Source organism: Oncorhynchus nerka, linkage group LG27 (genome assembly GCF_034236695.1).
Source record: "Oncorhynchus nerka isolate Pitt River linkage group LG27, Oner_Uvic_2.0, whole genome shotgun sequence".
NCBI lineage: Eukaryota > Metazoa > Chordata > Actinopteri > Salmoniformes > Salmonidae > Oncorhynchus > Oncorhynchus nerka.
Genome location: NC_088422.1, coordinates 8,556,307 through 8,582,686, shown reverse-complemented (window position 1 = coordinate 8,582,686; position 26,380 = coordinate 8,556,307). Strand labels below are relative to the sequence as shown.

At 45.3% G+C, this 26,380-nt stretch overlaps 2 protein-coding genes across 2 annotated transcripts; one reads left to right on the top strand and one right to left on the bottom strand.

Moving 5' to 3' along the window:
* Positions 1-1,950: 1,950 nt before the first annotated feature.
* On the bottom strand, positions 1,951-3,978 carry ccl19a.2 (chemokine (C-C motif) ligand 19a, tandem duplicate 2). Its single transcript, XM_029637093.2, has 4 exons — positions 3,835-3,978; positions 3,485-3,608; positions 2,707-2,838; positions 1,951-2,488 (listed from the first exon to the last, which is right to left on the bottom strand). The coding sequence occupies exons 1-3, from the start codon at positions 3,881-3,883 to the stop codon at positions 2,712-2,714; spliced, it is 300 nt and encodes a 99-aa protein (XP_029492953.1). The 5' UTR covers positions 3,884-3,978; the 3' UTR covers positions 1,951-2,488; positions 2,707-2,711.
* Positions 3,979-17,665: 13,687 nt separating this feature from the next.
* Positions 17,666-26,208, top strand: ube2l3b (ubiquitin-conjugating enzyme E2L 3b). Its single transcript, XM_029637091.2, has 4 exons — positions 17,666-17,760; positions 19,555-19,650; positions 20,421-20,607; positions 23,494-26,208. The coding sequence occupies exons 1-4, from the start codon at positions 17,734-17,736 to the stop codon at positions 23,646-23,648; spliced, it is 465 nt and encodes a 154-aa protein (XP_029492951.2). The 5' UTR covers positions 17,666-17,733; the 3' UTR covers positions 23,649-26,208.
* The last annotated feature ends 172 nt before the right edge of the window (positions 26,209-26,380 follow it).

The window sequence follows — 26,380 nt, the reverse complement described above, 5'->3', positions numbered from 1 at the left end:
TCTGTGTGAAACTAGCTCTTTCATATAAAATGCTGGTAACAATAAATTGTCTGAATATTACCTTATCGCATGAAGTATCTGCAAATATTTGCTCTTTAGCAGGGTATTGCAGGATTTAAAGGGGAAATCTGTAATTATGTCATCCATTATTTGACTATTAAATAAATAGTATATCCATTGATTCTTGAGGAATATATCATTTATATACGCCACATGAGCTTAGTTCAACTGTCGTACCCCAAAATGTAATCTTGTTTTAATTATAATCAAAACCTGTATAACTTTAAAACATGGTTACAACTATAATTTTTGATATCATGGATGGTCAGTCCTTCCATCCAGAGCTCTGTATAGAAATATGAGAGTGGCCCCATCCCTCAGCTGTTTGTGCCAAATGAAGAGGCACGGTGAACGTTTTGTTTAGTTTTAGAATTGTAAATTGTCCCTTTAAGTGTTATGAGAGTCAATAAAACCGCAGGTTACTCTCTAACAGAGTTAGGTTTCATTTTCTCCTCAGAGTTTCTTGGAAGTGGAAGTGGTTTCTCTACTACTGGAATGATTTGGGTAATTCCCCAGACTCCAGGATTCCACACTTTTGATTGGATAAGCTGAAGCAGAAGGACGTCCTTTGCGAACAGAGTTTGGCACATTCGCAGGCAGTATGTCAAATGTTGGAGGGATTGAACATAAGGAAACTGCACAGTGTCTAAGTCATTGGCTCTTCTTAGTGCACCCTGGGTAACACGACAGGATGGAGGACCTTTGACCTAGGCCTCTTGGGGTCATTTCCCTAGATTTACTTGAAATGAAGTGTGTGCGTGTGTTCGTTCTAGGGGCAGCAACATGCTCCTGCCTCATGTAGCTGCCCCTGGGGTAGTTACTATAGCAGATACTACTGATTCTGCTGCCCCTGGGGTAGTTACTATAGCAGATACTACTGATTCTGATGCCCCTGGGGTAGTTACTATAGCAGATACTACTGATTCTGATGTCCCTGGGGTAATTACTATATCAGATACTACTGATTCTGATGCCCCTGGGGTAGTTACTATAGCAGATACTACTGATTCTGATGCCCCTGGGGTAATTACTATATCAGATACTACTGATTCTGATGCCCCTGGGGTAGTTACTATAGCAGATACTACTGATTCTGATGCCCCTGGGGTAGTTACTATAGCAGATACTACTGATTCTGATGCCCCTGAGGTAGTTACTATAGCAGATACTACTGATTCTGATGCCCCTGGGGTAGTTACTATAGCAGATACTACTGATTCTGATGCCCCTGAGGTAGTTACTATAGCAGATACTACTGATTCTGATGCCCCTGGGGTAGTTACTATAGCAGATACTACTGATTCTGATGCCCCTGGGGTAATTACTATAGCAGATACTACTGATTCTGATGCCCCTGGGGTAATTACTATAGCAGATACTACTGATTCTGATGCCCCTGGGGTAGTTACTATAGCAGATACTACTGATTCTGATGCCCCTGAGGTAGTTACTATTGAATAACAGACAGTACCATAGCAGCTTCATGTACTCCAATTGTTTTCTCACCTGTAATATATAAAACCTGCATTTAACACCTGAAATATATCAAGCCTGCATTTCACACCTGTAATATATAAATCCTGCATTTCACACCTGTAATATATAAAACCTACATTTCACACCTTATAGGTGTGGACCATAAAGGATAAACGGTCCCAGAAGTACATTTTTCATGTTTGTCTCTTTTAAAATGGTTTATAATGTTTCTAGTAAACCATATAAAGATTCAAATACCAAGATAAACAACGTTTTAAAAATAGTTTGTTTGGTCTCATTGAACAATATGTCAGGAAAGACTGTGTGATAAATTATTAAAATGTGTTATGATTGTCCCAATAAAGTTGGACAATTCAAACATTTTGGTTAGAATCATGTCTCAGATAACAAACATTTTACAGAAAACTATATTTTATTGGAAATATTCATTTGAAATATACATTTTCATGACAGCTGACATTCACGTCAACATTTTCTCTAATCCACCCACCAAACCATATTAACAAATTGTACAACTTGAATATAACATTTTACAAAACCAATCTAACACATCTCTAAAAATATTGATGGGAAATGGTTTTGCTATGATATGAATTTACAGTATGCAATATTCACAAGGGTTTCTTGTACAGTATTTTGTAAAAACGATTTGGTCTGCTACAGTATCTAGGACGACTCTTCAGCTAAAAAAGGTTGAAATTAATGTCTCCTCCTCTCCTCCACGTCTCCTCTCCTGGTCTTACTCTGCTGTGGTCATCATGTGAGGGACACAGGCACCAGAGAGGTTGAAATGAATGTCTCCTCCACTCCTCCACGTCTCCTCTCCTGGTCTTACTCTGCTGTGGTCATCATGTGAGGGACACAGGCACCAGAGAGGTTGAAATGAATGTCTCCTCCACTCCTCCACGTCTCCTCTCCTGGTCTTACTCTGCTGTGGTCATCATGTGAGGGACACAGGCACCAGAGAGGACAGATATTAAAATAGAGAATCTTGAAATGTTGAGTTGTGAGTAAAACAAAAACACAGGGCACTGCAAATACATATATGCGGTTTAGCCAAACTATGAGCCCTTAATGAAGAGAGACAAGCACAGGAAAGTAGGATATTATTTCATTTGTTCCATGTGTGAACATGGAGTAACAACTAACCTAATTTACTCCTGAGGTGAGTTAGCTCTCCGGAGGGAGGTGGTTCGCTCCAGACGTTTGACGTAGTCAGCCACCCACTTGCTCTCTGCGGGATGGGGCGAGCACAGTCTCGCCCCTGTCTTGGTGATAAACCTGGAGGGATACGATTTACAAATAGATCCGTATCAAAGATAATCATCGATATCCACAACAGTATCAGACAGGCGATTGCCAAAAAGTGCTCCAGGCATCACCTAGTGAGATCAGTGAGCCACTGATGGGGAGCAGAATCTGGCAGGCCTCCAAACTGCCTAGGAGTGTAAGACAAGACCTGAAACTAGCCTTAAAGTAATGTGGTTTCTAAAACTAGGGATTGTAATACACTTGGAATCGTGCTCTTGTATGCTTATAACATGTGTCATATCATGTTTATAACAGTTCTATTCAGCCTGAAAATACAATGAGATGCTAAGTAGCCTACGTATAGTGGGAGATATGCTAAGTAGCCTCCATATAGAAGGGAGAGATGCTAAGTAGCCTACATATAGTGGAAGATACACTAAGTAGCCTACATATAGTGGAAGATATGCTAAGTAGCCTACATATAGAAGGGAGAGATGCTAAGTAGCCTACATATAGTGGAAGATACGCTAAGTAGCCTAGATATAGTGGGTGAGATGCTAAGTAGCCTACATATAGTGGAAGAGATGCTAAGTAGACTACATATAGTGGAAGAGATGGTAAGTAGCCTACATATAGTGGGAGAGAAGTCATATGTCTTAGAGAGGAAGACACTCACACAGTGGCATCGATGTCACAGCCTCTGTCTGTAGTCTGCAGCAGGTAGGAGACCATCTTAAAGTGGCGAGGGAAACGGATGTCAGTGGTTGACAGACAGCAGTCCACGGGTACCTCTGAGAATGCTGCAGGAGAGAGAGACAGAGAGAGAAGGGGGTGAGAATGGTCAAAGAAGAGATACAGGATGAAAAAAACATGGCCCGAGAGAGAGAGAACGAGAGAGAGAGAGAGCTAGAGAGAGAGAGAGAGAGAGAGTATTTGTGTGTCTATTTGTGTTTGTGTGTTTGTGTGTGTGTGTGTGTGTGTGCGTGCGTGCGTGCGTGCGTGCGTGTGTGTGTGTGTGTCTTTTACCTGCTGCGTAGCCCAAGCAGATTGTTGCAATGAAGAGAAGAGCTGCCATATTACTGCTATGAGCGCTGTGCTTCAGAGAGTCTGAGGATGACAGAGAGTCTGAGGATGACAGAGAGAGAGTCTGAGGATGACAGAGAGAGAGTCTGAGGATGACAGAGAGAGAGAGTCTGAGGATGACAGAGAGAGAGTGTCTGCGGATGACAGAGAGTCTGAGGATGACAGAAAGAGAGTCTGAGGATGACAGAGAGAGAGAGTCTGAGGATGACAGAGAGAGAGTCTGAGGATGACAGAGAGAGAGAGTCTGAGGATGACAGAGAGAGAGTGTCTGAGGATGACAGAGAGTCTGAGGATGACAGAGAGTGGGAGAATGCTGAGAGGATGACAGAGAGTGGGAGAATGCTGAGAGGATAACAGAGAGTGGGAGAATGCTGAGAGGATAACAGAGAGTGGGAGAATGCTGAGAGGTACAGGTGTATTTATACACCTGACGGTCTCTTTCTCTTTCACTATGACTTGGATCAAAGTGAAAGACTCCGCCTTAGTCCCGTAAATTCACCTTAATCTTTATATTTGTATTCCTTCCTCCCTCCCTCCCTCCCTCTCTCTCTCTCTCTCCCTCCCCCTCCTTTCTCTTTCTCTCCCTCCAGCTCTCTCTCCCTCCTTCTCTCCCTCTCTCCCTCTCTCCATCTCTCTCTCCCTCCTTCTTTCTCTCCCTCCTTCTCTCTCTCCCTCCTTCTCTCTCTCTCTCTCCCTCCTTCTCTCTCTCTCCCTCCTTCTCTCCCTCTCTCTCTCTCTCTGCCTCCTTCCTTCTCTCTCTCTCTCCTTATTTTTTATTTTTTTATTTATTTCACCTTTATTTAACCAGGTAGGCTAGTTGAGAACAAGTTCTCATTTGCAACTGCGACCTGGCCAAGATAAAGCATAGCAGTGTGAACAGACAACACAGAGTTACACATGGAGTAAGCAATTAACAAGTCAATAACACAGTAGAAATAAAATGGGCAGTCTATATACAATGTGTGCAAAAGGCATGAGGAGGTAGGCGAATAATACAGTTTTGCAGATTAACACTGGGGTGATAAAAGATCAGATGGTCATGTACAGGTAGAGATATTGGTGTGCAAAAGAGCAGAAAAGTAAATAAATAAATAAATAAAATTTAAAAAAAACAGTATAAAAACAGTATGGGGATGAGGTAGGTGAAAATGGGTGGGCTATTTACCAATAGACTATGTACAGCTGCAGCGATCGGTTAGCTGCTCGGATAGCTGATGTTTGAAGTTGGTGAGGGAGATAAAAGTCTCCAACTTCAGCGATTTTTGCAGTTCATTCCAGTCACAGGCAGCAGAGTACTGGAACGAAAGGCGGCCAAATGAGGTGTTGGCTTTAGGGATGATCAGTGAGATACACCTGCTGGAGCGTGTGCTACGGATGGGTGTTGCCATCGTGACCAGTGAACTGAGATAAGGCGGAGCTTTACCTAGCATGGACTTGTAGATGACCTGGAGCCAGTGGGTCTGGCGACGAATATGTAGCGAGGGCCAGCCGACTAGAGCATACAAGTCGCAGTGGTGGGTGGTATAAGGTGCTTTGGTGACAAAACGGATGGCACTATGATAGACTGCATCCAGTTTGCTGAGTAGAGTGTTGGAAGCCATTTTGTAGATGACATCGCCGAAATCGAGGATCGGTAGGATAGTCAGTTTTACTAGGGTAAGCTTGGCGGCGTGAGTGAAGGAGGCTTTGTTGCGGAATAGAAAGCCGACTCTTGATTTGATTTTCGATTGGAGATGTTTGATGTGAGTCTGGAAGGAGAGTTTGCAGTCTAGCCAGACACCTAGGTACTTATAGATGTCCACATATTCAAGGTCGGAACCATCCAGGGTGGTGATGCTAGTCGGGCATGCGGGTGCAGGCAAATCGGTTGAAAAGCATGCATTTGGTTTTACTCGCGTTTAAGAGCAGTTGGAGGCCACGGAAGGAGTGCTGTATGGCATTGAAGCTCGTTTGAGGTTAGATAGCACAGTGTCCAATGACGGGCCGAAAGTATATAGAATGGTGTCGTCTGAGAGGTGGATCAGGGAATCGCCCGCAGCAAGAGCAACATCATTGATATATACAGAGAAAAGAGTCGGCCCGAGAATTGAACCCTGTGGCACCCCCATAGAGACTGCCAGAGGACCGGACAGCATGCCCTCCGATTTGACACACTGAACTCTGTCTGCAAAGTAATTGGTGAACCAGGCAAGGCAGTCATCCGAGAAACCGAGGCTACTGAGTCTGCCGATAAGAATATGGTGATTGACAGAGTCGAAAGCCTTGGCGAGGTCGATGAAGACGGCTGCACAGTACTGTCTTTTATCGATAGCGGTTATGATATCGTTTAGTACCTTGAGCGTGGCTGAGGTGCACCCATGACCGGCTCGGAAACCAGATTGCACAGCGGAGAAGGTACGGTGGGATTCGAGATGGTCAGTGACCTGTTTGTTGACTTGGCTTTCGAAGACCTTAGATAGGCAGGGCAGGATGGATATAGGTCTATAGCAGTTTGGGTCCAGGGTGTCTCCCTTTGAAGAGGGGGATGACTGCGGCAGCTTTCAATCCTTGGGGATCTCAGACGATATGAAAGAGAGGTTGAACAGGCTGGTAATAGGGGTTGCGACAATGGCGGCAGATAGTTTCAGAAATAGAGGGTCCAGATTGTCAAGCCCAGCTGATTTGTACGGGTCTAGGTTTTGCAGCTCTTTCAGAACATCTGCTATCTGGATTTGGGTAAAGGAGAACCTGGAGAGGCTTGGGCGAGGAGCTGCGGGGGGGCGGAGCTGTTGGCCGAGGTTGGAGTAGCCAGGCGGAAGGCATGGCCAGCCGTTGAGAAGTGCTTATTGAAGCTTTCGATAATCGTGGATTTATCGGTGGAGACCGTGTTACCTAGCCTCAGTGCAGTGGGCAGCTGGGAGGAGGTACTCTTGTTCTCCATGGACTTCACAGTGTCCCAGAACTTTTTGGAGTTGGAGCTACAGGATGCAAACTTCTGCCTGAAGAAGCTGGCCTTAGCTTTCCTGACTGACTGCGTGTATTGGTTCCTGACTTCCTGAACAGTTGCATATCACGGGGCTATTCGATGCTATTGCAGTCCGCCACAGGATGTTTTTGTGCTGGTCGAGGGCAGTCAGGTCTGGAGTGAACCAAGGGCTGTATCTGTTCTTGGTTCTGCATTTTTGAACGGAGCATGCTTATCTAAAATGGTGAGGAAGTTACTTTTAAAGAATGACCAGGCATCCTCAACTGACGGGATGAGGTCAATGTCCTTCCAGGATACCCGGGCCAGGTCGATTAGAAAGGCCTGCTCAGAAGTGTTTTAGGGAGCGTTTGACAGTGATGAGGGGTGGTCGTTTGACTGCGGCTCCGTGGCGGATACAGGCAATGAGGCAGTGATCGCTGAGATCCTGGTTGAAGACAGCGGAGGTGTATTTGGAGGGCCAGTTGGTCAGGATGACGTCTATGAGAGTGCCCTTGTTTACAGAGTTAAGGTTGTACCTGGTGGGTTCCTTGATGATTTGAGTGAGATTGAGGGCATCTAGCTTACATTGTAGGACTGCCGGGGTGTTAAGCATATCCCAGTTTAGGTCACCTAACAGAACAAACTCTGAAGCTAGATGGGGCGATCAATTCACAAATGGTGTCCAGGGCACAGCTGGGAGCTGAGGGTGGCCGGTAGCAGGCGGCAACAGTGAGAGACTTATTTCTGGAGAGGGTAATTTTCAAAATTAGTAGTTCGAACTGTTTGGGTATGGACCTGGAAAGTATGACATTACTTTGCAGGCTATCTCTGCAGTAGACTGCAACTCCGCCCCTTTGGTAGTTCTATCTTGACGGAAGATGTTATAGTTGGGTATGGAAATCTCTGAATTTTTGGTGGCCTTCCTGAGCCAGGATTCAGACACGGCAAGGACATCAGGGTTAGCAGAGTGTGCTAAAGCAGTGAGTAAAACAAACTTAGGGAGGAGGCTTCTGATGTTGACATGCATAAAACCAAGGCTTTTTCGATCACAGAAGTCAACAAATGAGGGTACCTGGGGACATGCAGGGCCTGGGTTTACCTCCACATCACCCGCGGAACAGAGAAGGAGTAGTATGAGGGTGCGGCTAAAGGCTATCAAAACTGGTCGCCTAGAGCGTTGGGGGCAGAGGATAAGAGGAACAGGTTTCTGGGCATGGTAGAATATATTCAGGGCATAATGCACAGACGAGTGCATTTCACTCTGTCTCCCTCCATTCTTCCTTCTCTGTCTTTCTCTCTATTTCCTCGTCTGTCTCGCCCACCTCTGTAACGGTGGCAGATCATTGGAGCTTACGGTATCTGTTTTTTTCTTATCAAATGAGATGTTCAATTATCCATGCAAGGTTGTGTGTGCCCTCATGCTGTTTATCTACAAATGCCAGTCATTGAAGATAGAGGTCTGTCTTTCTACGACTGAAACTCCCCGGTCGGTTGACTACAGAGGAACAGAGAGGGAAAGTGATGCAACATTCCAACGAAGAGTGTGGGACAAAATTAATTTGCAGTAGGACTTCCTGTCAGTAGCTTTGTTTGGCATACATTTTAAGTGAAATATCTGAGTAACAATTCTGTTACTGTGGAATGGCCCATATGAGAGCTATGAGGGCCTTTACAGTAATAGTGTCAACATGCTTTGAACATACTGGAAAACCCCTCCATGGTATCAGGAAGTTACAACATGACAGCTGTTCATCGCAGGGTCAAGTGCACGGAGGTCATTGGCTCGGAGACCTTGTTGTCCACTGGAATAGTCAGTCAAAGATGAAGAAATTTACCAAGAGAACTTTCTCTCATTTCCTTATCTCTTAAGACTCATAACGTGTCATTTTAGTGGACACTAAAGATTGGAAAGCTGCCGCGGTCATCCCCCATGGGGCATGTTTGGGCCAATCTTCAGCACAGGAACATGGGGCGTGTTAAGCGTTGCAGTAGTAACCAGAAGGTTGCAAGTTCAAATCCCCGAGCTGACAAGGTACAAATCTGTCATTCTGCCCCTGAACAGGCAGTTAACCCACTGTTCCAAGGCCTTCATTGAAAATAAGAATTTGTTCCTAACTGACTTGCCTAGTTAAATAAAGGTTAAATGAATAAATAAAACAGGCAGACACTAAACAAAAGGACAAGATAAATAATAATCCCATAGCCACAGGGGTTTTTGAAGCTTCACGTGAGAATGACAAACGAATGCAGGGATGTCTGACCTAAATTGTAGACAGGTTGTAACAGCTTTGACACGTGAAGTGAGATGGTAGAACACAATGATGTTGCTGAATGATCTGCTGGTTATGAACCATAGTAAACATAACATTAGACAGGAAGTCGGGATTGCATTAAGTAAACATTTGGGTGTGGTGGTGAAGGTGGTGAGGTTTAATTACTGTGTGTACACACACACACACACACACACAAACACAAATAGACACACAAATACACACACAGAAGCACACAAACACACACACACACAAACACAACACACAAACACAACACACAAACACAAACACTCAAAGCAGAATTGGTCACAGCTTTCACATGGTTCTTCATTAGAGGTTCTTGGGGGATGGGGGGGGTTGAGGTGAGTAGGGGGAATTATTTAATATACTCTTTGAAGAGTTTTCAGGTGCTTTTTGAAGATGGGCTGTGACACTGCTGTCCTAGGGGGGATGTATATGTAGAGGATACTGCCTTCCTGAGACCAGGTACAGTTGCTCTCCAATGAGGTCGAAAGAATTGTCTGTAGAGCTCCGAGACTGGATTGTGTCAAGGCACAGCTCTGGGGAAGGGCACCAAAACACTTTTGCAGTATTGAAGGTCCCCAAGAACACAGTGGCCTTGATCATTCTTAAATGGAAAAAGATTGGAACCACCAAGACTCTTCCTAGAGCTGGCCGCCCGGCCAAACTGAGCAATCGGGGAAGAAGGGCCTTGGTCAGGGAGGTGACCATCTCCTCTGTGGAGATGGGAAAAACTTCCAGAAGGACAACCCTCTCAGCATTCCACCAATCAGGCCTTTATGGTAGAGTGGCCAGACGGAAGTCACTCCTCAGTAAAAGGCACATGACAGCCTGTTTGGATTTTGCCAAAAGGCACCTACAGGACTCTAAGAAACAAGATTCTCTGGTCTGATGAAACCAAGATTGAACTCTTTGGCATGAATGACAAGCGTCACATCTGGAGGAATCCTGGTAGCATCCCTACTTGCCTGAGCGGCCCCCAGCTTCTCCTTCACCCAAATCCAGATCGCAGATGTTCTGAAAGAGCTGCAAAACCTGGACCCGTACAAATCAGCTGGGCTAGACAATCTGGACCCTCTCTTCCTAAAATTATCCGCCGCCATTGTTGCAACCCCTATTACCAGTCTGTTCAGCCTCTCTTTCGTTTCGTCCAAGATCCTTAAAGATTGGAAAGCCGCCGCGGTCATCCCCCTCTTCAAAGGGGGTGACACTCTAGACCCAAACTGTTATAGACCTATATCCATCCTGCCCTGCCTTTCTAAAGTCTTTGAAAGCCAAGTTAACAAACAGATCACTGACCATTTTGAATCCCACCGTACCTTCTCCACTCTGCAATCTGGTTTCCGAGCTGGTCACGGGTGCACCTCAGTCACGCTCAAGGTACTAAACGATATCATAACCGCCATCGATAAAAGACAGTACTGTGCAGCCGTCTTCATCGACCTGGCCAAGGCTTTCAACTCTGTCAATCACCGTATTCTTATCGACAGACTCAATAGCCTCTCAAATGACTGCCTCGCCTGGTTCACCAACTACTTCGCAGACAGAGTTCAGTGTGTAAAATCAGAGAGCCTGTTGTCCGGACCTCTAGCAGTATCTATGGGGGTACCACAGGGTTAAATTCTCGGGCCAACTGTTATCTCTGTATATATCAATGATGTCGCTCTTGCTGCTGGTGATTCTCTGATCCACCTCTACACAGACGACACTATTCTGTATACATCTGGCCCTTCTTTGGACACTGTGTTAACTAACCTCCAAACGAGCTTCAATGCCATACAACACTCCTTCCGTGGCCTCCAACTGCTCTTAAACGCAAGTAAAACCAAATGCATGCTTTTCAACCGTTCGCTGCTGACACTCGCTGGCCCGACTAGCATCACTACTCTGGACGGTTCTGACCTAGAATACGTGGACAACTACAAATACCTAGGTGTCTGGCTAGACTGGAAAATCTCCTTTCAGACTCATATAAACATCTCCAATCTGAAATTAAATCTAAAATCGGCTTTCTATTTCGCAACAAAGCCTCCTTCACTCACGCCGCCAAACTTACCCTAGTAAAACTGACTATCCTACTGATCATTGACTTCGGCGATGTCATCTACGAAATAGCTTCCAATACTCTACTCAGCAAATTGGATGTAGTCTATCACAGTGCCATCCGTTTTGATACCAAAGCGCCTTATACCACCCACCACTGCGACCTGTATGCTCTAGTCGGCTGGCCCTCGCTACATATTTGTCGCCAGGCCCACTGGCTCCAGGTCATCTACAAGTCCATGCTAGGTAAAGCGCCACCTTATCTCAGCTCACTGGTCATGATAACAACACCCACCCATAGCACGCACTCCAGCAGGTATATCTCACTGGTCATCCCCAAAGCCAACACCTCCTTTGGCCGCCTTTCTACAGTTCTCTGCTGCCAGTGACTGTAATTAATTGCAAAAATCGCTGAAGCTGGAGACTTACATTTCCCTCACTAACTTTAAACATCAGCTGCCAAAGGTGCTTCAACAAAGTACAGAGTAAAGAGTCTGAATACTTACATAAATGTGATGTTTCCGGGGGGGTTTAGACATAAATTTGCAATAATTTCTAGAAACATGTTTTTGCCGTCTCATTATGGGGTTTTGTGTTTAGATTGATGAGAGGGGAAATATATATACTAGCATTATATTGTGTATTTGTGTGATAAGGTTTAATAGGAAAACAGCATATAGTTTTTTATTTTTAAATATCACTTTAAGCTGTTTCCCAAGAAACAGGTGTAAATGTAGAATAGAAGTGCACCAAAACTATCCTTGATAAAGATTTTCACTGATAGTGTCTGTCTGTCTGTCTGCCTGTCTGTCTATAAGCCTGCCTGCCTGACTGCCTGTCTGTCTGCCTGTCTGTCTATAAGCCTGCCTACCTACCTACCTACCTGTCTGTCTGTCTGTCTGTCTGTCCTCCTACCTACCTGTCTGTCTGTCTGTCTGTCTGTCTGTCTGTCTGTCTGTCTGTCCTCCTACCTACCTACCTGTCTGTCTGTCTGTCTGTCTGACTGTCTGTCCTCCTACCTACCTGTCTGTCTGTCTGCCTATTGGCCTGCTCACCTGTCTGTCTATCTATCTATCTATCTATCCGTCTGTCCGTCCATCCATCTATCTATCTATCTATCTATCTATCTATCTGTCTGTCCTCCTATCTATCTATCTATCTATCTATCTATCTATCTGTCTGTCTGTCTGTCTGTCCGTCCGTCCGTCCGTCCGTCCATCTATCTATCTATCTATCTATCTATCTATCTATCTATCTATCTATCTATCTATCTATCTATCTATCTATCTATCTATCTATCTATCTGTCTGTCTATCTGTCTGTCTGTCTGTCTGTCTGTCCTCCTATCTATCTATCTGTCTGTCTGCCAATGTTTTTACCCCCTGTATTGACAGCACATTCACCACATTCAATTCCAATTGGTCACTAGGCACGGTAGCCTAGTGGTTAGAGTGTTAGACTAGTAACCGAAAGGTTGCAAGTTCAAATCCCCGAGCTGACAAATACAAATATGTCATTCTGCCCCTGAACACGCAGTTAACCCACTGTTCCTAGGATGTTATTGAAAATAAGATTTTTTTATTAACTGACTTGCCTAGTAAAATAAAGGTAAAATTAAAATGTTTTAATTAAATTAAAAAATACTGAGCCAAGCCACTTCAAATTCCCCTCTGACTGTTTTATGATGGGAATCGCTAACTACTTCAGTCTAAAATTATTCTCTAAACAAGGCCAAGGAAAATTCTGTCTGTCTGTCTATCGGCCTGCATACCTGTCTGTCTGCCATCCTATCTACCTACCTGTCTGTCTGTCTGTCTGTCTGCTTGTCTGTCTATTGGCCTGCTCACCTGTCTGTCTGTCCTCCTATCTATCTATCTATCTGTCTGTCTGTCTGTCTGTCTGTCTGTCTGTCTGTCTGCCAATGATTTTACCCCCTGTATTGACAGCACATTCACCACATTCAATTATAATAGGTCACAATCCTGAGCCAAGCCACTTCAAATTCCCCTCTGACTGTTTTATGGTGGGAATCGCTAACTACTTCAGTCTAAAATTATTCTCTAAACAAGGCCAAGGAAAATTCTCATTGTCCTCTTTTATTTAAAACGACAACCATAAACATCCAAAGAAACAAACATCCCACGCATGCATGGTCCCAAACACACAGCCAGTCTCTGTGCAGAAATCCCCTCCGGTGGCAATGAGGGCATCATATTGGTCTTGTGTCTTGTTATCTTATTGGTATGCCAGACTTGCCCACTGTTTATGGAAGTAGAGAGTCTGTTATCACCCCTTTACTGGCATCAACAGACACAGATACCAGACCTGGTTCAAAAACATGATGTGAAATCTAGAATTAGAATCCATTGCAGTCATTCTGATTCTATGCCTCTCACTGCAACCTCTTTGATCTAGAAAGTGTACTCTCTCTCTCTCTCTCTCTCTCTTCTGTAGAATTCTGAGATTGCCTTGATGATGAAATAATGTGTCTAGGACAGTGGTGGGCAACTGGTGGCCCTTTTTGTTTTGTTTTTAGGAACTCAGTCGGGGTATCAATTTACTCTTGAGTTAGAATAATAAAATATACCATTTAGAAATTTGGTTGTGCATCAAATCACTGTCACTCAATTTGCCCATGTCAGCTACATGACTAACTGTTTGGAAAAGTTAGTCTAGCGCCAGATATCTAAACTTGTAGCAAGCATGGTCAAATTACTGACCGGGATGGGGCCCATAGATCATCACTTATCATATTAAAAACGTCTTTGCCTCCAACCTATGGCAAAATGTGAAGAGTATCAGGAAATCAGCAATTGTGTCCTCCTCCCAGAGCGCTAAGAACCTTGGCGTGATCCTGGACAACACCCTGTCGTTCTCAACTAACATCAAGGCGGTGGCCCGTTCCTGTAGGTTCATGCTCTACAACATCCGCAGAGTACGACCCTGCCTCACACAGGAAGCGGCGCAGGTCCTAATCCAGGCACTTGTCATCTCCCGTCTGGATTACTGCAACTCGCTGTTGGCTGGGCTCCCTGCCTGTGCCATTAAACCCCTACAACTCATCCAGAACGCCGCAGCCCGTCTGGTGTTCAACCTTCCCAAGTTCTCTCACGTCACCCCGCTCCTCCGCTCTCTCCACTGGCTTCCAGTTGAAGCTCGCATCCGCTACAAGACCATGGTGCTTGCCTACGGAGCTGTGAGGGGAACGGCACCTCAGTACCTCCAGGCTCTGATCAGGCCCTACACCCAAACAAGGGCACTGCGTTCATCCACCTCTGGCCTGCTCGCCTCCCTACCACTGAGGAAGTACAGTTCCTGCTCAGCCCAGTCAAAACTGTTCGCTGCTCTGGCCCCCAATGGTGGAACAAACTCCCTCACGACGCCAGGACAGCGGAGTCAATCACCACCTTCCGGAGACACCTGAAACCCCACCTCTTTAAGGAATACCTAGGATAGGATAAAGTAATCCCTCTCACCCCCTTAAAAGATTTAGATGCACTACTGTTCCACTGGATGTCATAAGGTGAATGCACCAATTTGTAAGTCGCTCTGGATAAGAGCGTCTGCTAAATGACTTAAATGTAATGTAAATGTAATTGTGACTCAATCAATAGATGTTATTGTCCCAGGAAGGGCCATTCTTACTCAGTGTAAAATGACACGGGCCATTTTGAATGGAATGATTGAGTCTCAGGGGCAGACATGGCTGAAGTAAGATGGAGACAGAGAGGTGAAGTCTCTCTGGCGTTTTTATGCAGAAATCACTCTTGTTTTCTATCATTGTTTATGTCTGTTTTCTTTTACCGGTACACTTCCAGTAAACTGCTGCTCATCATGCTCGGGCTAGTCCCAACCGAGGAATGCTACGTGGCGGGAAAGAGAAAGTATCAACTGGAGCCAAACTGTCATCACGTCACAAAGCAAACTATTTGTTACTATTGTTTATCGTATCGCGATCCTATTGGTGGTTCTCAGTACAGGCTGTTTATATGCCACTGTCATGATAAGAGAAAAAAAAACATGTTCAAAAAAATGTATAATATTATTATTATATTATACTCGACAGAAAGGTTTTGTGTTTGTTGCGCAAGGCTGTGTATAATGAATCGGATGAGTGATGACACGTTTATGATATCGCTGCAGGGCAACGGAGAAGAGGACTGTTTCGTCTTGTGTAAACCTGTGATCATACAATAGTCAGCACTGGAGGAGAAAGTACCCAATTGTCATACTTGAGTAAAAGTAAAGATACCTTTAAATATAGAAAGTTCCTCAAGTAAAAGTGAGTCACCCAGTAAAATACGACTTGAAGTAAAAGTCTAAAGGTATTTGTTTTTAAATGTACTCAATTATCAAAAGTAAAAAGTATTTTAAAATTCCTTATTTTAAGCAAAACAGACGGCACCATTTTCTTTTTTTTCTTTTTATATTTACGGATATCCAGGGTCACACTCCGACACTCAGACATGATTTACAAACTAAGCATTTGTGTTTAGTGAGTCTGCCAGATCAGAGGCAGTAGATGACCAGGAATGTTCTCTTGATAAGTGTGTGAATTATACAATTTTCCTGTCTTGCATAGCATTCAAAATGTAACGAGTACGTTTAGGTGTCAGGGAAAATGTATGGAGTAAAACATTTAATTATTTTCTTCAAGGAATGTTGGGAAGTAAAAGTAAAAGTTGTCAAAAATAGAAATGAAGTTCAGATACCCCCCCAAAAAGGCAACTTAAGTAGTACTTGAAAGTATTTTTTACTTAAGTACTTTATACCACTGCCGCCTTTGCACCAACATTGAGGTCGGTATTTTTTTGTGGCTTGCAAAGGGGCGACATAAAAGTTCATACTTCACACACTTGGACCGTCCCCTCGCCCATACCCGGGCGCGAACCGGAGACCCTGTGCACACATCAACAACAGTCACCCTCGAAGCATCGTTACCCATCGCTGCACAAATCCGCGGACCTTGCAAGGGGAACCACTACTTCAAGGTCTCAGAGCAAGTGACGTCACCGATTGAAACGCTATTTAGCGCGCACTGCTAACTAAGCTAGCCGTTTCACATCCGTTACAGGTGCATCTTAATTCGCAACCCTCTCCCAACGTATGCACTGGCGCACTCCCTCAGACACTTTTGCTTACAACAGGGAAATGCTTGAAATCCATGACAGGCAGTGGGAGAGGGGTGTAAAGAATCTGAATTTAGCCTACGACCCCAGTACAATTATTATTGCAGTAGTATGGGGACCACTGCTGCCATCTAGCGGTTAATACTACCAGGCTTGGAAAAGCAGCTCCTATATAAGTTTGGGGAGTTGTCGCTTGTACTTTAAAACACTACAGCAATATTTAGTGGTCATTCGTTGTGTTCTGCTATATATACAGATAGCGGATGGCGGTGTCTGTTGAGTGATTTGATTTTAAACTAAGGGAAAGGGGGATACCTAGTCAGTTGTACAACTGAATGCATTCAACTGAAATTTAACCCAACCCCTCTGAATCAGAGAGGTGCGGGGGATTGCCATAAAAGACATTCTTCGGCGCTCGGGGAACAGTAAGAGCAGCATCGGGTGGTTGTGATAGCACAACACAGTTATTGTTTACAAGAGAACTTGACTTGTTCTATTCTATTCAGAGGGGTAGAAAAGAAATATTTAATTAATTGACAAAACACTCGCTAGTGGCTAGTTTACAATGGTCGGCCCATTGGCTACGCTACGGGTTGAGCAGTCAGACAACTACAGCCATCTCAAACAAATGATCACTTTGAATATATCCTATTTCCATAAACATAATTTGAGATGCCTGTATTTATCTGTCACATTCAAATGTCACTCACGCACACACACACAGTCGCGTACGCACGCACGCACCACGCACACACACAATTAATTATCTGGGGCCGCAGGTAGGCTAGTAGTTAGTTAACCCACTGTTCCTAGGCCGTCATTGTAATTAAGAATTTGTTCTTAACTGACTTGCCTAGTTACATTTAAAAAATGTCTGAACCGGACACACCTTTTTCATTTGATACTGTAACGACCCTGGGTTTCTAAGCGCGGAAATTGACTCTTTTGCTTTAGCGGCACAGTCGATAGCGCGCCGGACCTCGGGCTCGAAGGTCGAGGGTTCGAGACCTGCTCCCTGCCTGTTTCATTACAATACTACAAATACAAGTCCAGGGAATGAATATGCTTAATTGGTATCGTAGCCAACGGGATAGTTTTGAGCTGTTTATATGGGCTACGCTGCAGTGTACAATAAGGGTATTTTCAGAATCAAGGCTTTTGACTAATCAATGCATAAGCCAGACAATAAATGAAACATTTCTGGTAGCTTCTAAACCTTTGTTGGTTTGAATGTTTACAAATTTGCCATCAACAACAGAAAAAAAAATAAGTGGACTGGCCTCTTTAGTATTCTAAAATGAGTCATATAACACACGATAAAGATAATCAAAATTTTGGGGGTCATTTGTCCCATACTTCTTTTATTGCCTTTTTGGAACCGCGACCCCAAGACAAGTCGCCGCGTTGTATTCTGGGAACACACAGTAGATGCAAGATGGCGGCGAGCAGGAGACTACACAAGGTAAATATCATGATAACTCTATTTTCATACATCTATCCATATTTTTTTTTTAAGTCAGAATGGTTTATCTAAGGGCTTGGTCATTATTCAGTACGACTCAGTCACGATATCTTATTGTTGTCCTAAATTGTATTTGATCCAGAAGTGTTGGAAGTCCCGCTAAAGGCGAGAAGGCAGTCTCTCTCACAAACTAGGCCAGCGAGCATAAGACCGGTTAGGACAGCACCGGCAGGGCCAGAGAAGATTGAGAGACCGGGAACAGCAGGGAAACTAGTCTGCGACGTAGCTTGCTCATGTTTAGTATTGACACCAATCTCCGGAAAATGTACAAACAACATTTACACCGACCAATTTCTGTGTATCATAACCGTGCGATGGCTACTGTCGTAGCTGACTAGTTAACCACTTCCTTTACGGAGCTGTCCTGGTTTTTTGATGGATCCTGGTTTTAGATTAGCTAGATTACATTTAGTAGTTACCCAACTAACTAAATGGGGAAATTATATTTCGCATTATTTGTGACTCACACGATGCACAACCTCATTGTCCCGATGTTTTAAAGGGTTAAAAACTAACATTGAAACCGATAAATTTATGTTTTATCACAACCTTGTGATGGCTAGAAATACCGCGTAGTGAGTTATTTCCGTAACAGATCTGTCTACGCTGTTTGCTACTTTAGGTTAGCTAGTAGCTACCCAAAATTGCCTCACCTACATGGGAAAGAGGATGTTTCGCCTTATTTTGTGACTCACACGAAGCACAACCTCACTGTCCCGTTGTTTTAAAGTGTTATCAAGGGCTCGGTCATCATTCAGTACAACTACAGTACACTATCTTATTATCGTCCTAAACTGCACCATGACATGAGTCAATTATTCAAGTTACCCGGTTTATATATGCGACGTATCCATAGCTTAGCTAACTAGCAAACAGTAACCATTTAAATCAACTGCCAAAGAAAATGCAATCATCTTGGTTTTTGTAACCGCCTTGGTACCACTCTAGTTGTATGTATAGATAGATAGATAGATAGATAGATAGATAGATAGAGCCATAGCTGGCTATCAAGATACACGACGTCATTGTAGAAAACTGCACCGTGACATGAGTCAATTATTTCATGAGCTCATCTTGGTTTGCAGCAGGAAACAAAACGTACATTCATACACTATTATTAGATATTTAAAAAATGTTTTTGTATCTAATAAACAATCAGCCTCTAGCTAAATGAATTCTGTGGACCAAACAAAACATTCATTATTAGTATGTTGTCTGGCCAGACAGTAACATGACAAGCACACAATTGTCTGTCTGAGTTTCAGTTTTGTTTACAATTACAAGACATGTCAATACCAGATGAGCTGTCATTGACTGACATAGATGCATCACAAGCAGCCACCTCTCTATTTTATCTATTTATTTGATCTATTTATCTATATCTATTACTTGATTGACATCAGACTCATTGTAGGGATTTCGGAGGGTTACTCAGCCACAATCTTTGGAAGGATTGTACATTACCATCAACAGACTCATTGTAGGGATTTCGGAGGGTTACTCAGCCACAATCTTTGGAAGGATTGTACATTACCATCAACAGACTCATTGTAGGGATTTTGGAGGGTTACTCAGCCACAATCTTTGGAAGGATTGTACATTACCATCAACAGACTCATTGTAGGGATTTCGGAGGGTTACTCAGCCACAATCTTTGGAAGGATTGTACATTACCATCAACAGAGTCGTTGGAGGGGCCTTAACATATCATGATGTTTCTCTCTCCTCTTTCAGGAACTTGAAGAGATTCGCAAGTCTGGAATGAAAAACTTCAGAAACATTCAAGTGGATGAATCCAACATACTGACCTGGCAAGGTCTCATTGTCCCTGTAAGTGGTCTTGTTCTCATCATTGATTCATGGCTTCACAATTCTCTCATGGAGGCTATTACATCACAGAAGTCTATATGTTCTGGTTCTAGAAGGACTATTACATCACAGAAGTCTCTATGTTCTGGTTCTAGAAGGACTATTACATCACAGAAGTCTCTATGTTCTGGTTCTAGAAGGACCATTACATCACAGAAGTCTCTATGTTCTGGTTCTAGAAGGACCATTACATCACAGAAGTCTCTATGTTCTGGTTCTAGAAGGACTATTACATCACAGAAGTCTCTGTTCTGGTTCTAGAAGGACTATTACATCACAGAAGTCTCTATGTTCTGGTTCTAGAAGGACTATTCACATCACAGACTATTACATCACAAGTCTCTATGTTCTGGTTCTAGAAGGACCATTACATCACAGAAGTCTCTATGTTCTGGTTCTAGAAGGACTATTACATCACAGAAGTCTCTATGTTCTGGTTCTAGAAGGACTATTACATCACAGAAGTCTCTATGTTCTGGTTCTAGAAGGACTATTACATCACAGAAGTCTCTGTTCTGGTTCTAGAAGGACTATTACATCACAGAAGTCTCTGTTCTGGTTCTAGAAGGACTATTACATCACAGAAGTCTCTATGTTCTGGTTCTAGAAGGACCATTACATCACACTGTTACATGTATTAAGTCATAACACAGTCATAAGAGATGCTCCTTGGATATGGTCATTGTCACACTAACTAACCATGGTTTATTTTCTACACATTACTCCTCCAGGACAACGCTCCTTATGACAAGGGAGCTTTCAGGATTGAATTAATCTTCCCCGCCGAGTACCCCTTCAAGCCCCCCAAAATCACGTTCAAGACGAAGATCTACCACCCCAACATCGACGAGAAGGGACAGGTGTGTCTGCCTGTCATTAGCGCAGAGAACTGGAAACCAGCAACCAAAACTGACCAAGGTGGGTCACACACACACCTCTATAATTTGCATATAATGTAAATTATGCTGCAATACTTACATTATTATATTTTTGTACCTTTTTTATAGGCAAGTCTTATTTACAATGAAGGCCTACCGGGGAACAGTGGGTTAACTGCCTGATTTTTACCTTGTCAGCTCAGGGATTCGGTCCAGCAACCTTTCGGTTACTGGACCAATGCTCTAACCACTAGGCTACCTGCCAACCCAAATGATACACTGACACAATACACTGACTCTGACATGATACCGTACCACTGATTGATACCCTGGCGCTTGCATGATACCCTGACGCTGGACGCTGGTATGATACCCTGATACTGGGCGCTGGTATGATACCCTGACGCTGGTATGATACCCTGACGCTGGGCGCTGGTATGATACCCTGACACTGGGCGCTGGTATGATACCCTGACGCTGGGCGCTGGTATGATACCCTGACGCTGGTATGATACCCTGACGCTGGGCGCTGGTATGATACCCTGACGCTGGTATGATACCCTGACGCTGGGCGCTGGTATGATACCCTGACGCTGATATGATACCCTGACGCTGGGCGCTGGTATGATACCCTGACGCTGGTATGATACCCTGACGCTGGGCGCTGGTATGATACCCTGATACTGGTATGATACCCTGACGCTGGGCGCTGGTATGATACCCTGACGCTGGGCGCTGGTATGATACCCTGACGCTGGGCGCTGGTATGATACCCTGACACTGGGCGCTGGTATGATACCCTGATACTGGGCGCTGGTATGATACCCTGATACTGGGCGCTGGTGTGATACCCTGATACTGGGCGCTGGTATGATATGCTGGGCGCTGGTATGATACCCTGACACTGGGCGCTGGTATGATACCCTGACGCTGGGCGCTGGTATGATACCCTGACGCTGGGCGCTGGTATGATACCCTGACGCTGGGTGCTGGTATGATACCCTGATACTGGGCGCTGGTATGATACCCTGATACTGGGCGCTGGTATGATACCCTGACACTGGGCGCTGGTATGATACCCTGACGCTGGGCGCTGGTATGATACCCTGACGCTGGGCGCTGGTATGATACCCTGATGCTGGGCGCTGGTATGATACCATGACGCTGGGCGCTGGTATGATACCCTGACGCTGGTATGATACCCTGATACTGGTATGATACCCTGACGCTGGGCGCTGTTATGATACCCTGACGCTGGGCGCTGGTATGATACCCTGACGCTGGGCGCTGGTATGATACCCTGACGCTGGGCGCTGGTATGATACCCTGACGCTGGGCGCTGGTATGATACCCTGACACTGGGCGCTGGTATGATACCCTGACACTGGGCGCTGGTATGATACCCTGACACTGGGCGCTGGTATGATACCCTGATACTGGGCGCTGGTATGATACCCTGATACTGGGCGCTGGTATGATACCCTGATACTGGGCGCTGGTATGATATGCTGGGCGCTGGTATGATACCCTGACACTGGGCGCTGGTATGATACCCTGACACTGGGCGCTGGTATGATACCCTGATACTGGGCGCTGGTATGATACCCTGATACTGGGCGCTGGTATGATACCCTGATACTGGGCGCTGGTATGATATGCTGGGCGCTGGTATGATACCCTGACACTGGGCGCTGGTATGATACCCTGACGCTGGGCGCTGGTATGATACCCTGACACTGGGCGCTGGTATGATACCCTGACGCTGGGCGCTGGTATGATACCCTGACGCTGGGCGCTGGTATGATACCCTGACGCTGGGCGCTGGTATGATACCCTGACGCTGGGCGCTGGTATGATACCCTGACGCTGGGCGCTGGTATGATGCGCTGGTATGATACCCTGACGCTGGTATGATACGCTGGGCGCCGGTATGATACCCTGACGCTGGGCGCTGGTATGATACACTGCGCGTGATACCCTGACGCTGGAAGTGATACCATGGCGTGATACCATGGCATGATACCCTGACGCTGGACGTGATACCATGGCGTGATACCATGGCATGATACCCTGACGCTGGGCGTGATACCATGACATGATACCCTGACGCTGGTATGATACCCTGACGCTGGGTGCTGGTATGATACACTGCGCGTGATACCCTGACGCTGGACGTGATACCATGGCGTGATACCATGGCATGATATCCTGACGCTGGACGTGATACCATGGCGTGATACCCTGACGCTGGGTGTGATACCATGACATGATACCCTGACGCTGGGTGTGATACCATGACATGATACCCTGACGCTGGGCGTAATACCATGACATGATACCCTGACGCTGGGCGTGATACCATGGCATGATACCCTGACGCTGGACGGATACCATGGCATGATACCCTGACGCTGGGCGTGATACCATGACGTGATACCCTGACGAAGGGGCGTGATACCATGACATGATACCCTGACACTGGGTGTGATACCATGACATGATACCCTGACGGTGGGTGTGATACCATGGCACGATACCCTGACGCTGGGCGTGATACCATGACATGATACCCTGACGCTGGGCGTGATACCATGGCATGATACCCTGACGCTGGGCGTGATACCATGATATGATACCCTGACGCTGGACAGTAGAACCTGATCAAATGAACGAAGTGAAAGAGAAAGGGAACTTAACAGGAGAACACGTGAATCAGTCAAGTATTCTACTTCAATGTCATGACTCATTTTCCTTTGTGGGTCAGTTTAATTGTTGAAGTAGTAATTGAAGTAGTAATTGCTTCTTTAGTCAAAAAGGAAAATAATCTGTTCATTCTGCACTGATTCAGTTTCTGCAATGTCATGATTGGCTGTTTGTCTTATCTATTCTGCAGTAATTTGTGACTGACTGTTTGTCTATTCTGCAGTAATTCAGTCCCTGATTGCGTTGGTGAACGACCCCCAGCCAGAGCACCCCCTGAGGGCAGACCTAGCAGAAGAATACTCAAAGGACCGGAAAAAATTCTTTAAGAACGCAGAGGAGTTTACAAAGAAACATGGAGAAAAGAGACCAATGGACTGATTACCTGACCAGTTTGTAGCCCTCTCTCTCTCTCTCCTCTCCCCAACTGAAAGTCTCTGTTCTCCTCCCTCCTCTCTGTACCTTCCCCCTCTCTCCTCCCCATCTCCCCACACACACACACATCATCCTAGCAGGCCGGGAGCAGCCCTAGCCTCACCTCCGCGTGTGGCTGCAGCCCCACCATCTTCGCAGGACTCTGGATCAGACCGGTTTCTCCTCCTTCTGGCGATCGCTCCAGACCGTTACTAACTTTATACTATTTTCTTAAATTAAAATATGAAAAATGAAAAAGACAAGAAAAAAAATAAATGGTTAGAACGTCCATGTTAAATATGGAGAACTAAGGAAGGAAAACCAATAGAAGGAAATGGGGGGAGAAAAATAGGTTTTTAGTTTTGCTGTTCGTAAAAAAAAAAAGATTTAAAAAAAGTTGGGGGGAAAAACAAGAAATCACTTGAGTATTGTAGACCTTTCTCCTAACTTCTGGAAGGAGATCTTTCTGACAGAAGGAAAAGTTGTGGTTGTCCTTTACTTTCTTTGTTCTGTTCTCTAGTCTCATCTCGTTCTATCAACCCCTAAATGACATGTCTTACTGAAACAAACAACCTCTCTCTCATAGCTTGCTAGGCCCTGGAAGTGTGTGCTGAAATGTCTTCCCTTTTGACTTCTCTGCTTCTGAAGTTGCACTGTATTCTGTGGAACAAGCCCTCTCTCAGTTGTCCTTCCCCTCAGCTTGAAGCCAGCCCACTGAGCAGACAGACACAAAAATGGCCGCTGATAATACCCTAATATTGTAATGAATTACAAGTGCAATTGACTGGAGATGATCATTGTTCACACTCCCCTTCACCAGTCCAACAGGTTTTGAAAGATGCCCCTCTGCATTAGATGCTCTTAGTCTTCATTCTGGTTTTATTTTTGTTGCTTTATAGGCAGAATTGCCATTCTGACTAAAAACATCTCCCTCTGTGTTATAATGTGGTTGTATACCCCCACCCACTGGTTCTACCGTTCCCACCCACTGGTTCTACCGTTCCCACCCACTGGTTCTACCGTTCCCACCCACTGGTTCTACCGTCCCCACCCACTGGTTCTACCGTCCCCACCCACTGGTTCTACCGTTCCCACCCACTGGTTCTACCGTTCCCACCCACTGGTTCTACCGTTCCCACCCACTGGTTCTACCGTTCCACCCACTGGTTCTACCGTTCCCACCCACTGGTTCTACCGTTCCCACCCACTGGTTCTACCGTTCCCACCCACTGGTTCTACCGTCCCCACCCACTGGTTCTACCGTCCCCACCCACTGGTTCTACCGTTCCCACCCACTGGTTCTACCGTTCCCACCCACTGGTTCTACCGTTCCCACCCACTGGTTCTACCGTCCCCACCCACTGGTTCTACCGTCCCCACCCACTGGTTCTACCGTCCCCACCCACTGGTTCTACCGTCCCCACCCACTGGTTCTACCGTTCCCACCCACTGGTTCTACCGTTCCCACCCACTGGTTCTACCGTCCCCACCCACTGGTTCTACCGTTCCCACCCACTGGTTCTACCGTTCTACCGTTCCCACCCACTGGTTCTACCGTTCCCACCCACTGGTTCTACCGTTCCCACCATGCTGCCTGTCTTGGGTTCTAACTTTTCTCCGATACACATTTTAGATACCAGTTTGCCATCTGAAGACAGTGGGAAGTAGAAATAGTAGTGACACCGTACAGTTTGTTTCCTGTAAAAAGCTCTGCAGTGGCCACACAGCATTTACTGAGATACAACCTCTGAAGCCAGGGCATGTATACTTCCTTTGCAGAGCTGTTGTCAAGGAAGTGAGTTTGTGTTTATACAGGACCTCCCCCCCCCCCACCTAATATCAACCAATCATGTCAATGCGGAGCTATAAGGAGCCCTCCATAATTTGTCCTCTGCGTGGCTCCACAATTGCATCACACCCTCCTCCATACAGCGCCTCCGACTACATTTTCGAAATCAAGCATAAATTGGCTTTAAGTCTACTCTCCTGTCTGCTCATGGTCACACGCAAAATCAGAACCCCCACCTCCTTTCTCTCTCTCTCTCTCTCTCTCTACATAAAAATAATCTTAGCACCGCAAACCAAATCTCGTGTCATTGCGAGAGACTTGACATAAATATATCAAATCAGTGGCCGATATATCCACTGGAACAAGGGACTTAGTGAACTGTCTGTCGGGCTTGGTGTCGGGGCAATGCCAGGTGGGAGTCTAAAGACCGGGTGGGGTCCAAAATGGCACCCTATTCCTTACATAGTGCTGTACTTGTAACCATAACCCTGTGTGTCCTGGTCATCAGTAGTGCGCTATATATGGAGTAAGATGCTATTTCAAACACAGACTGGGTTTGAACAGAGACGCGCAGAGACGGTGGTCCGATATAACAGGCGCCTTTATATTGAGCTGGGAGAGGGCTGTCTCTAATTGTCTGTCTGCCAGTTAGGGTGTAAAACAGGACAGGGACTGGAGCAGTGTAACAGCTGTGTGATTTGGTCCAATGTTTCATAATAAAGATGGCTAACCATTTGGTCTCATTGTCTGGGTGAATGGATGCTTTGGGAGTGTGATTTACTTATCGTTTTACAGAGATAGTGCCAGGTTTAACCAGCCGGCTCATTTTTCAACTGCAGTCCCTGCCAGGATATACTGTAGATGTGAAGGGGAAAGGCGCGAGTGCCACCACTCGCAGCAACAGATAACG